The 13,259-nt window shown below is 42.2% G+C and overlaps 1 protein-coding gene across 2 annotated transcripts in view; it reads right to left on the bottom strand.

Moving 5' to 3' along the window:
• Positions 1-12,722, bottom strand: part of GBE1 (1,4-alpha-glucan branching enzyme 1) — a 135,256-nt gene extending 122,534 nt beyond the window's left edge. Inside the window, exon 1 of one of the 2 annotated variants that reach the window (XM_050973340.1) lies at positions 12,564-12,722. In XM_050973340.1, coding sequence (XP_050829297.1) covers positions 12,564-12,655 — 92 coding nt within the window. In that variant the 5' untranslated portion in view covers positions 12,656-12,722. The remainder of the gene's footprint in view (positions 1-12,563) is intronic. The other variant, XM_050973345.1, reaches the window with a different exon arrangement.
• Between the last annotated feature and the right edge of the window lie 537 nt (positions 12,723-13,259).

Genomic DNA, 13,259 nt, shown 5'->3' with positions numbered 1-13,259 from the left:
GTCTACTTTGATGGCAATATGTTATTTATGGTATTAGGAAAGGTCATGCCTTACTTCTTGTTCTGCAACTCAAAGGCCCCCATTTCAAATGAAGTGTTTGCTTCTGCTGTAGAAGAAAGTCAGTTTATATCCTTGTTTATACTACTTACTGCTAAGCAAAAAGCCAAATCGTTTGGCCAAAATAGAGAATGCCTAGTAGTCACACTCAAAGACATCGTTTGTTATCTTGTAATACTCAGGCCATAACTTCATGGTCCAGAAGAGATCCTATTCACAATGCAAAGACACTTTAATCCAGTCATTGTTACTGTGCAGTAACAACATTCCTGCTTTACTGGCTGTGCTAAAATAGTTGACATCCAAGCCTTATTTCAATCCAAATTTAATAAAATTTCAAGTGAGAAGGATCATTAGTTGTATTTATCCACCTAATCTTTATAGTAAAGCTTTTCCTGTCCTTCCCAAATACACAAGCTGTAGCTGAAATACACACATCTCCAAACACAAACTGAGTGTATTAATTTTACTCATTTGGAACCCACAGACACTTTCTTAAAATTAAAAGGTGTAAAGGACTAAGTTAACTTCTGTATTATGAACACCTTTTCATCCTACTGTCAGTTCACAGAAAAAGCAGGAGATTGCTTTCCTCAGAAAAAAAGCATAATTTTGAGCAACCAGATTTATAGACTGTCTTTCATTGTCATTTAGGAACCTTATAGTTTTATTATCCAGTTGAAAAAGTTAACAGAAATGGTTTAAGTTTAAGCAATAGATCCATGAAATATGTTGAAACCCACTGTACAGGGAGCCTTGCAGAAAAGGAACTGTGACATGTGCTCTGTGTGGAGCTGTTCTTAAGGCCTGAGTAGCTTGAAAGTTCACCTGAGTAGCAGTCATTGCCTGAATGTGAGCATTCAGGATAAAGGGAATTTTAAACTAGCTTATGTGCCATCTTCAGTCCTAAAACATACTCACACCAATCTCTGGAACAAAATACCTCCAAGTCAGAGAAAAAACAGCTCCTGCTATAAATCAGCATTCACTGCATGGCAAATTTTGAGGATAAAGGGGTGGAATTTACATGCAAGTAGCAAAGCTAAATGTGCCCTCATAGTATCAGTACATGGCAATATCAAGTCTGGCAGCAAACTTCTCTAACCTCCCCCAGGTCTTGCCTCCTGCAAACTTCAGCACTTCAATCATCCTCTACCACAGCCACAGGAAACAACATACATTTCATACATTGCTTGGTTAGACACTGATATTATGACCCAAAAAGAGTAAAAAAAAGGAAACACCATACCAATTATTGTGGGTTTGAATTTTTGAGGAAAGTTCTCTCACCTACATACACATCAACTGTGGCATCTAAAACTGAGGGCACAGGAGGGATATGAAGAGGCAGTCTTCAGCTTTGAAGTGTTTTTAAGTACATGAATTTACAGTGTTTAAGTGAAGTAGCAAATAATCTGATTTATGAACTCATACTCTTATTTATTTTAGGACAAGTAACAAACAGAAAAAGCTCTTCTACCCAAAATTTTTGATGAAACAAAGAAAATGCAAAGAAGTTTGGCAAATATCTCTAAATGCTAACACTTTGTATTTATAAATTTTTGTCTGAAAGAACTAATCACTGTAATCACATTCAAATTACACTGCAATAGCAAGCAGATTTTTTAATAGTAATCTGCTATTTAAAGAAAAAACTGTTACAAGCCTGATTTTTTTTCCTTAAATACTTTTCATTTGTTGTAAATAGGATTAAAACAAAGCAGCAATATTTTGAAAAAACCTTTCAGATGTTTATAAAATCAGGCATTAAGGAACTCTTAGTAGAAATTTTGTGACAAATAAGCTACAGATTAAGTCTATGAATTTTATAAGCCATAGCTAAACTTGCCAATGAACTCTAGAGGCTGAAATAACACTGAGACCAGCTAAAACTCCTCAAAAAAAGCTGTGTCTATATAAAGTTATGCATTACACATATAGAGTGCAATTAATAAAGATATTTTTATGGTCTTTAGTGAAAATATATAAAAGACTTTACAGCAAACAAAAGAAAAACTAGCATTCACACTCAAAATAAGCTTTACATCACTAAAAGCTAAGCTACAACTACCTTGAATTTTGCACAGACTAAACACATCTTTTGGGATCCAATTCCTCCCCATTTTTAGCAGTGGAGGTTTGTGTTTGGAGGTTACATGTGGAGCCAGGCAGGGAGGAAAGAGTTAAAACACAGACCTTTCTGATACTCTTACCAGTACCAAGCTCCTGCCTCAACTGACCTTTTTAATCCCTTTATCACTTTAGACTTTCCCCCTCACTGCCTGACAAAGCAGGCACCAACACCTCCTTGGATTTGCCTTCTCCAAGAAGGGGAAAAGCTGCTTAGACAATGGACACAGACCCAAGTGTGTCACCCAAATTCTATGCTTTGCTGCAGCGTCTCTCCCACCACTTTGGGGCTTGCCAATGAGGAGATTATTTTTATACTCATGCTTCTGCTGTGCAGTAAGCCAAAAGCACCTCTTGTAGCTCAAAACAATTGATAACCAGCATCAAGAAAGTAGCCAAGAGCTGAAGAAAAACAGAAGCACAAAGAGCACCCTAACTAAAAAGAACATGGGCAAATTGGTACAGTTATTTAAGTCTCATAAAGGCTGGACCATAGGAAGAAGATAGTACAGCCACCACATTATCTGCAAGATGAAATATTTAATGATATCCTGACAATAATTTTTTTTTTTTTACGATGTGTTTTTCTAAATAACTCCCTCTTTAAGTGACAATAAAAAAATGTATAGTCTGAGCCCTACTGAAAAGGAAATGAAAAACCTTCTCCTTTTCCAACAGACTATGTTTCACTGGGAGAAAACCTCACACACATGTTCAGAGAGGCCATGCCATTGGCAGAACTAGACACGTACTGTTTACTTCCCAGAAGTGAAATATTTTATTAAAAACAATATCCATTTATTCACCTTGAAAGATAGGATGATCCATGAGCTTTCCAAAGATTAAGTTAAAGCTTGGGAGTCCACATCAACTGAGAAACCGTATTTGGTTGTTCAGTCAGTAGATTTAAATCACTTGGCTCATTCAGCATGCAGAAGCTTTACCTTGCCCTCCATTGCCTTAACATTCCCAAAAGAAGCTGTAGTCTAAACAGCCCCTGAAGTTGTAAAGCTTGTCTTTTTTCAGCTCTGCTCCTTCCTTCCTTACCAAGGAGGGATTTTTCCTCATTCCTTCTGTATTTCTCTTAGGGACATCAAAGGTTTTCAGGGAGTGAGGACAACTGCAGAAGGGTAGGACACAGAAGATAACACAAGATGACAAATACCATCAAAATACAGGCTGAGAAAGGATTTCAGAACTAACACAAAGTATTTATTTGCCTTAAGTCTTACATTGATGTACCAAGTATAAGATTGTTCTCTAATTTCTACTTCTCAAAAAGGTAGATTTTAGCTCTAAGTTCTGGAGAACCCCTGTACCAGCTCCTGTCCCAAACCATCACATCTGCTGTGTCACAAATGCTTCTATGGAGTCAGCACTACTGTTTGTGTAACAATATAAACCTATTGTGCAAGTATTTACATGCTGCCCAAATTTCCTCAAAAAAGCTGGCAACCAAAGCAGTATTCCAAACTCCCTATTTCTATAAAGCTTCAACAATTTCCTAAAGGAATAGCATTTTCAATGAAAGAAGTGTTTATTCAAGTCAAATTAAACCTTGCTGAAAGTGATCAAAGAGTCATAATTTGTTATGATGGAAATAGAGTTCTTTTTCTTAGACTGGAAAGCATCCATGACCTCACAGTTTACCAATCCCTATCATACCAGGAACATTTATACTGGGGATATAGCCTACAGTAGGAAGGTATCAAACAATTATACCTATTTACCTATTAATCTGTTAACTATTAGTAGGTGTCAAATAACAATGATAACTTGGTTAACTTGCTTAAGCCTGACACATAAGACAGACTTTATGAAGCTCTTTTTTTTTTCTTTTTTTTTTTTTGCTGGGATAGCAGGTACAGTACAATCAGGATGCCCCCTAAAGCCTAAAGCTGCTAAAATGAGCTGCTGACTCTTATGTTCATGCAGTGAATACATTCTAGATGGGCAATTTCCAAACAGTTGTGGTAGTGCAGCATGCTTTCATTTACAACACACAGAAACTCAGCATGATTTTAATAAGAGTCTTTCAGAGAATTCCCCCTGGCCCTCCTGCCTTTCATCTCAATCATCTTATCAAATGCTTACACAACCAAAAGCTTGGATCTGATGATGACAATGCATTCACATCTGACTATGGGGAATGCCTGGAGGTACATAAATGTAGCCTGCCTCTCAGGGACACAGGAAAAAGAGTGCCCTCAAGCCAGAAGTCTGACCCACACACAGTTGGCACAGTTTAGCCACTATCTAATATTCTGTTTTCTCAAAAAAAAAAAAATTCCCCAAACTAACTGTCAAACTCACTACCTATTAACTACACCTATGATCAGCACTAAGTTTATTTTTCACTTGACCTAAAGCAATGTCTCCTAAAGAACCTTCTCAAGCAGCTCCCTCTTTAAGAGAAGGATGAGAACAAATGAAGATCACACTGTAACCAATGCCCAGAAATAGAGGAGTAATTATCTTACAATCACACAGATCAGCAAGCACCCTTCAAGATCCATGTAGCTTCTTTACATATGCCAACTTACCCACACTTCCTGAAGCTTTTCTTGACTGAAAAGTTACAGTTTGGTTTTGAGTGGAAGAAATTAAAGAAGAAATACTGATATGCTTGAAGCCCTTACTCTCCTAATGCAATACTTCAGCAGAATTCCTCCACATTTCTATACCTACCATAAAAGAGAGGATCCTTACTTTGGCATGTCATATCTGAACCACTTTTAAGTGACAGAATCCAGATCCCAACCTCCCTTTAGAGACTGTGAAACACAAATGCACTCAATGAACACAACACCAGTTCAGACAACAAGAGCTGAAACGCATATTTTCTATTCCATGAATTATGGAAACTAACACATCTCAGTTAATTTTGTGTGACTGAGCATCACTCCTTTTGTACATCTAGGCTACATCTTTCTGAATCTGGCATAACCTTTTAGCAGTGGCATTCCTTCTCTGGAGAATGTAGGCCCACTGTTACCAGAACTTCATGATCCACTTTGAAAACATTTTCCCTCTCCATCACTAAGCACAAGGGCAGACATGCTAAGCACTGACAGAGTCAAAGCAACACACCAGGACAGCAAGGATGCAAAGGAAGCAAAGTATCCTATGCCTGAACAACAGCTTCAAAGAGAAAAGGAGGATGTCTAACAGAAAGCTAGCATGAGCTACCTCTACCTGCAGGTAATACCAGTCAATGGAATCACAGCTGAATGACTAAAACTGCCAATAAGGGCTTTTTGTTAAGTATACCAAGAGAATAAAAGTTTAGCCTTAGAATTTCCAGATTCATGGAACATTTTTTTTAACATGTTCTCATAATAGAACTAATTGAGTTGGGTCCTTTGGCAGGTCTTCAGACATTTATTTTACCAAGAGCCTATACTAAACTTTAATTTCAAATAATGCCCAGATAATATTGGGTGCTTCCAAGAGCAGCATCTTGGAGGCATATTCTTTGTAGAATAACAGGACTCATGTCTAACAACTGGCCTTCAGCTTCTTAACGTGAGGTGCTGTATGAACATCAAACTGTCAGATACTTGGGGAAGAGGCAGCCATATTCTAGGTAGACACTTTTTTTTTTTGCTGAACATTCTTTTTCCAGAAGAAAACTTATGTTTTTAACATTTTAAATACAAAGACCTGATCTTGTTACACTAGACACTTTGCCTGAAGACATTATTTTCTTTTTAACCTGATGAATAACTGTATGAAACAAAGTTTCAGAAAGTACAAAGCAAATGGAAGCCTGAGTGAGAGGTTTTATATCTGACACTGAACAAGCCAAAAGGAGCTATCTTTTGTGGAAAGCAGAAAAAATGAAGGAACAACTAGGATTATATACTGGGAGTAAATAAAAGGTAACAGGAAGCCTGAAAGAGAAGTGTCTACACATAAATATGGAAATTAAACAGGGGAAGAAAAGTATCTTCATGAGACAGGATGTCAGTTTAAGACAGTCCTCCATAAAAATGCCTTCTTTACATCTTTGAAGTAGTGAAGAAACATGCATAAATACCTGAATTTAAAGCATTCAACAAGACAAAGCTTTTCCTCACTATTACAGTGAATCAGTAATCAGATTCCTGGTCACATTATAAATTATTCAAGAATTCCAGGCAAATTCTCAGAGTCGATCCAACATGCTCAGATAAGCTAACACTGCATAACAGTGCTGAGGGGGCCTCAATTTTTTCAGAGAACACCAAGTTTTAATTTTAATACAGAGGCAACTGGTCTGCTAACAAAAAGCAAAACCTACATATTTCCCTGCCTTTTCATAAATCTGGCAGCTATTAACACAATTCCAACTTCAATCTTTTGATGAGGGCTACACCAGACACACATATGCTAGATGTACATTGGCCCAGGTAAGCACTTCCTCAGACACTTAAAAATTAAGGTCATCAGTGAGACAGTCAACTATGCTTGTCATGGTTAGCAATCCAAATGCACATGAGCTAGACACTACTATAATACAGAAGGATATATTCCATTAAATTGGCAGAGTTCTAGAATCAACAGAAATCTACTCAACTTATGGGATGCCACTAAAACCAACAAAAATGCAGCCATATATGACATGTTTTTTCATGAATATTTAGTTCTACCCACCCAATACAACAGTCTGTATGAGACAAAATGGAAAAGGAAAATTCAGTTTTCCTCATGATATGTTGCATTTATTCTGTTAAAGATCATACTCTAGTCCTTCTCCCCTTTCCATCTTCACCTAAAAATAGGACTCTAGCTTAGTCAGCCTTCAACTGCTATTCCCAAACTTGTTAGACCCCAACAGCTGCCTTCCTACACAGCCCTATCACATGCACTTGACACCTCTTCATTTTCAATACCTCAGTCAGGTAGCCCCCACTGTTCCTCTTCCAAAACAATTTAAAAAGACAGAACCAGAAAGCAGCATTAAACCGACATTAACTAGATACAAAATGGGAGATAAAAATGGAAGAATGGTGAGTACTTCCCATTTGTAAGAATGGGGGGAACCTTAGAACACTATGAGAAAGCAATGAGCCAAGTGACAGGACATCTTGGTAACTGATACTGCTACCAAAACCACTGAGTACATGCTCCCAGCTCGACCAGAACAGAAGGAGTGGAACTCCTCCCTCTCATTCATATAGCCAAGCACTTTCAGCAGTATTTTATCTAACTCAACAAACTAATGTTTTTTGAAGACAAATCAAAAGCTATGCATTGGTATCACTTTTCTTATTTATTCTATAAATTGAACTATTCAAAAAAAGCTTTCAGCAATGGCCATGTAATCAGTAGGTTATAGAGGCAGCTGCATGGTCTGGTAAAATATAAGAAGCCAAGCACATTGCTATAGCAGAAAATTCTAACAGGCAGCAGTTTCTAACACCAGTTTGTAATTCCATAAAATGCAATTACACCACAGGCATTAATGGTTTTAATTGAACCAGTTATGCTCTAAGAGGTAAAAGACTAAAAATACATCCTAAATTACACCAAGTCTTTAGTCTAAATAACGCTTGAGACTTAACAAAATACTTGTGGGCAAACATATCACAGATGGTCAAACAATATAGCACAGCAATACCCTACACAAACACTATCACTTGGGGATTTTTTTTTGTTTGCTTTTTTTAAGCAAATTCTTATTTAGAGATGTGAATAATGCATATTTTGGTCAAGGTTGAGCAGTTCACCATACAGACACTGATTTCTCTTCATCCCAAAGAAGATACTCCTTCCTTGACTCAGGATCAGATTCAGGCATTCATCAAAAAAAAAAAAAAAAAAAAAAAAATTGCAGATTTCTATTTTCCCCATGAATACCACTTGCAACATGCCCAGGAATGACAAAGTATTGAAAAGGGAATGTGACCAGAAGTATTTCTTCTTCCTAGTCACTAATTTAACTACGTCAGTCCATCCTCCATGCTTAGGGCATTACTAGGTCCTACCATCACATTTTAGGCATTACTTCCCTAGAGAAACCCTTTGTTCCTATCAAAGCGCTCATTCAGCATTTCTCGAGGCTTTATGAAAGAGAGGGAAAACAGTCGTTTGTCAAAAGCACAGAGTTACACTTTGCAAGAGGTTAAAGGAGGCTGTCCTTGAAAGCAAGAGGAACATTTTCAGGACTTGAGGCAACATCATGATTCATTTCATCATGGATCTGGCAATTCTCAAGGTGAATCAGGATAATCATATTACACTGAAGAATCCAGTCTGATGTGACTAAAGCTCGTCTGTCCTTCAGCAAACCACTCCCTCCGACAGAAACAAAAAACAAAAGAATGCACAAAGATCACAGTATTAGCTATACTGCTGTGCATACCTGGTCACCATCCTGTGGGTGAAGGAGCACAGCACAGGGCAGGAGAGGCAGGTGTGACCCCCAGCAAGAGAGGCCTGCACTTTCTCAAGGCATAGATGAGCAGGAACACACTACAGCCTCTCCAGAAGGCAGCTTTTTGTTTTCTGGTCTGCCTACCTATGGCACACAGGTAAGGGCCTGAGAGATGGGTTTCCTCAGAACAGATGTGCAAAAGCTAACTTGAGGAGGCATGGGCTGATCATATCCACTCAGTTTTTAGCTATCTACAGGTACAGGTAGCTGAGAGTACCTAAAGAAAATAATGAGGTAGGCTGCACTCCAAGGGAAACAGGGAAAGCAGACCAGAAGCAACAAGGTTGCATCAAGTATTAAAAAAGAAATTTCTACAATTTGGGTAGCCAAACACAAGGAGAGGCTGCCAAGGAGGCTGAGGAAACACTCTCAGAGACCCAACCCAACAAGGTCCTGAGCAATCCAACAGCAGAAATGGTCAGCCTTTGAGTGTGAGAATAATCGAGTCACCTGTGCAGCCTCTGACAGTCATGGATACACAGCTACAAAGTTCTCTACTAACAATCACCTGGCCATGCTAATACCCTGCCACAGATAAGGGAGCAGATAGACTGAAGCCCAAAGGGCAACTCAGCAACTTGCTGATGTCACTGGCAAGATTAAACCCCAAGTCTTTTATTTCTCATCACATCTACAGAACTTTTACTGAGCCTGACAAAGGGAGGACTGTTTCACATTTTACTGCACAAGGCATAATCTAAGGATGTCCACCAACAAATGTTTAAAAAGTTTTGTTTCTCAAGCATCCTTAATCCTCTATCCTCTGTCAAAAGCCCCAATTTTTATCTTTAGGCAATACACATTATGATAACTATAAACTGTAAAATTTCACAACTCTATGATTATTTGGTTTAATATTAAGTAAGGTCAATATCAAACTCTAAGAAGAGATTCAGACTACTACAGGAAATGCATCCATGTGTATTGTACTTGATAAAGTCTCTTTCAGTTCTGTTTTTTCCCAAAGCTTCCTAATCCAAGTAAGTAAAATACTTCTAGTGCTACAGGGTGCCAGGCATCAAATTTGCCTGCCATTCCCTTTATCAGGAAAAACTCGACCATCTGAACTGAGAGACTGCATGTACTTTTTCTGTCTAAACTATTCAAGTGCCAAAAAAAAATGTCACTGGGCAGGGGTATGCAGAGCAAAGTTAGAGAAAAATCAGTCAACAGTAACAGAAGGAATAATGAACAGATTGTCACTGGCTCAGCAGTTGAGTAGCAATCATTTCTACCCAGTTTTCCTACTCTACCAAACTAAATTAATTGCTAATTTAGTCCTTCTGTCCTACCTATGATGAGACCATGGCAAGCAGCTGACAAACAATCTACTCTTAACACACAGGTTTGCTTAACAGAACATATTCCTGGCAGCTTCATCACAGCCTTTTCCTGCACCATTATGGTGTAAAAAGCCAGTTCCACTGAGTTATTTAACGAGTCCCATACCACAGCCATGGGTCATACAACCACCAGTTAAATGCATCAGGATCCTTCAGCCTGGAACAAAGATCACATAGCTCTACACTGCTAAGGATTTCTGACACAGTGCACACAGTTGTGCAGGGCTGTTCACCACCTCCCTCAGCAAAGGAACTGGGCATCAAGTAAGCAAATCCCATATACTGGAGGCCCTAAAGAACTAGCTCTTCACATACAGCAATTAGGCTGCAAAACTCCTTTCTCCTGGGCACTCTTGACAAAACACGCCCAAAGTCTTTAAATACAGACTGAATCACAATTTATAGAAACCACAATGAGCATTGCATGCACACATTAACTGGCATTTCCCTGTGCTTATAACTTCTCCTCCCTGGCACTCTCCACCATCCACAGGACGTGCTGCTTCTTTGGGCTTAGAATAAATCATCCCGTTTATCACAGATTGCCACAAAAGTCTTCCTTTATTATTTTAAACTAATTACCAGGATACATGCTTCCACAGTAATTCTACAGAAAGTGACCAGCAAGTGACCAGCAAGGAGGTTCAGGAGTCAGAAAGTGACAAGACAGAGACAGGACCATCTGAAGTTCTATGCTCCAGACGCACAAACCTGAGAGAGACAGAAAAGTTTTGCAAACTCATTGTACTCAGTACAGTCACACGATCCTCAGAAATACAAACACCACTATCCACAAAATGACTGTTTTGATGGCAGGCACATTCAGGGAGACCAAATGTTTTAATGAATACTTTTATTAAGAGCCAGATCTGCCCATTTATTAATTCTTATTAATTCCTACACCCTGGCTCCCCACTGAAAAAATTAGGTGTGTTACAGCACTACATGTATGGCCTGGAGCTTGTCAGGAACCACTGTATAAAAATCTCAGTTCTGTCATTAAGAGATTAGTTTGAGAAAATGCTCTGCAAGCCAACCTAATAGTTTACTCAATCCTTAATCCTATTTTACAAGATCCAGACTTACCACTATTCAATACCAGAACCTAACAGACACCTGGTAATGTTAAACCACGTAGAATATAGGAACAGAAAAAAACAAAAAAAGCCAAAGACTGAAAAATAAATTAAAAAAAATTCCTTCCTACATCTCTCACACAGAGACTTTCCCAGACTTTTGGGACACAGGGCATTAGTCAGTACTACAGTTATTTTGATTGCCAGAGGACCACTAGTGAAAGACAACATAAAAGTGCAACATAAAAGCTCCCAATTACTGTGTTCAATAGGCGGGTGAGGTTTCAGCAGCTTTTCCAGGCCAGCAGCCTGGCTCTGCAGGATGCAGGCCGCCTCTTACCCTGGCTGCTACCAGCAAGCTCTCACCCAGGCCCTGGACAGAGGGTTGGTGTCACAGTTCCCAGCGAGAGGCACAAAAAAAGGGATGCTCAGACCAGCAACCTGGCACCAACCTAACGCACACTCTGCTACTTCATGCAATGCAGGTCTGCCGAACAGCTGAGCTGGCGGTTCAGGGACACCTCAAAACACGCGCCTGCAGGAAAATTCTCTGGAAAGACGAGATTCAGGAGCAGTTTATTTACAGATTATTGAAGCTAAACGCTTTTGTTAGTGATAGTAGCTCACTGCATCACCCTCACATCCTGACTGCATCCAGCTACAGGATCCCCAGCACAGGAAGGGTACTGACCTTTTGGAACAAGTCCAGAGGAGGCCACCAAGCTGATAAAGCATTTCTCCCATGAGAAAAGGCTGAGAGAACTGGGATTGTGCAGCCAGTGAAAGAAAAGATTTAGGGGTGACCTAATGGCAGCCTTACAGTACCTGAAGGGAGCTTACAGAAAAGATGGGGCTAGACTATTTACACGAAGTGACAGATCAAGGGAAGACAGGTTCATGCTCGGAGAAGGTTCAGATTAGATATTAGGAAAAACTTCTTTATTGTAAGGGTGGTGAGGCACTGGAACAGGTTAACCAGTGAAGTTGTGGTTGTCCTATCTCTGAAAGAGTTCAAACCCAGGCTGGATGCAGCTCTAAGCAACCGGAACAAGTGGAGGGTGTCCCTGCCCACGGCAGGACGGCTGAAACTAGATGATCCTCAAGGTCCCTTCCAACCCCAGCTCTTCTGTGCTTCCGTGACTCTCGCAAGCTGTCCCCAGCTGCGCCCCACGGGCCCGGCCGCCGCCCCCCCCCGTCCCCTCCCCCGGCCGCTCTCCGGAGGGCCCGCGGGCGCAGCGCTGGCGCCCGGGGAGTGCCGGGTCCGAACGGGACGGCCCGGCCCCGCCAGGCCGGCGGGGATGTCCGCGGGGCAGGCCTCCCTGCAGCGCCCCAGCCCAGGAGGCCTCGCCGAGCCTCGGCCTCGGCTCCGCCCGCGGTGGCGGCGCCTCCGCCGGAAGGGAAGCGGAGCCGCCCCGGCCGAGGGGAGGGGAGAGCGGCGCCGGGGAGGGGAGAGCGGCGCCGGGGAGGGGACACCGCCCGGCCCGGCGCCCCCGGAGGCGGGCGGGCGGCCGCTCCGCGCTCCCCTCCTCGCGGCAGTACCTGCGCTGGAAGTCGGTGCGGAAGGGCTCCAGGTAAGGGTCCCGCTCCAGCAGCTGCTTCAGCCTCGGCGGCTCAGTGCTGGCGGCGGCCATGTCGCCGCCGCGGGCTCCGCGTGATCCGCGGCGCCGCTAAATACAGCCGGGGAGGGGGCCGGGCGGGCGGCCGGGCGCCCCTGCCTCTCTCCGCCCACCGCCCGGGGCCGCCTCCGCCGCCTCTCCCCGCCCGCGGTGCGGCGGGGCCGGGGCTCCGCGGCTGCGGGAGGGATGCCGGGGGTGCCCGTCTCGGCCCGGCCCGGCCCTGGCCTCCGCGGCCTGCCCTCGGCGATGGGCTCGGTCCGGTAGTGCCGGCTCGCTGCCCCCGGGACGAGAAGGGGCCGTGAGCGGCGTGCGAGAAGCGCCGGTCTCCGAACTGCATGGGGTGACAGCATAGGAAATAAAAAAACTTGCGACAGAAAAAAAAAAAAAATTGCGGGCGCCGACCCACCCGGCAGGAGGGGGATGTCTGCCGGGTGGGTCGGCTCCCGCAATTGCCGTGGCTCGGCAGTGCCCCAGTTTGTTTTCTTAGTGGCTCTTTGATGTCTTTTTCAGCGTGTCAGCTACAGGGTGAGCTCTGTGTTCCCACACACATAAAGCCCACTGCGCACCCCAGCCAACAGCAACACCCCCCAAAGCAGATTTGGCATCATCATGAGTGCAG

The sequence above is a fragment of the Serinus canaria genome, chromosome 1, assembly GCF_022539315.1.
Source record: "Serinus canaria isolate serCan28SL12 chromosome 1, serCan2020, whole genome shotgun sequence".
Classification (NCBI taxonomy): domain Eukaryota; kingdom Metazoa; phylum Chordata; class Aves; order Passeriformes; family Fringillidae; genus Serinus; species Serinus canaria.
Note: the sequence above shows the minus strand (reverse complement) of the source record. Positions and strands in the feature narration are given on the sequence as shown.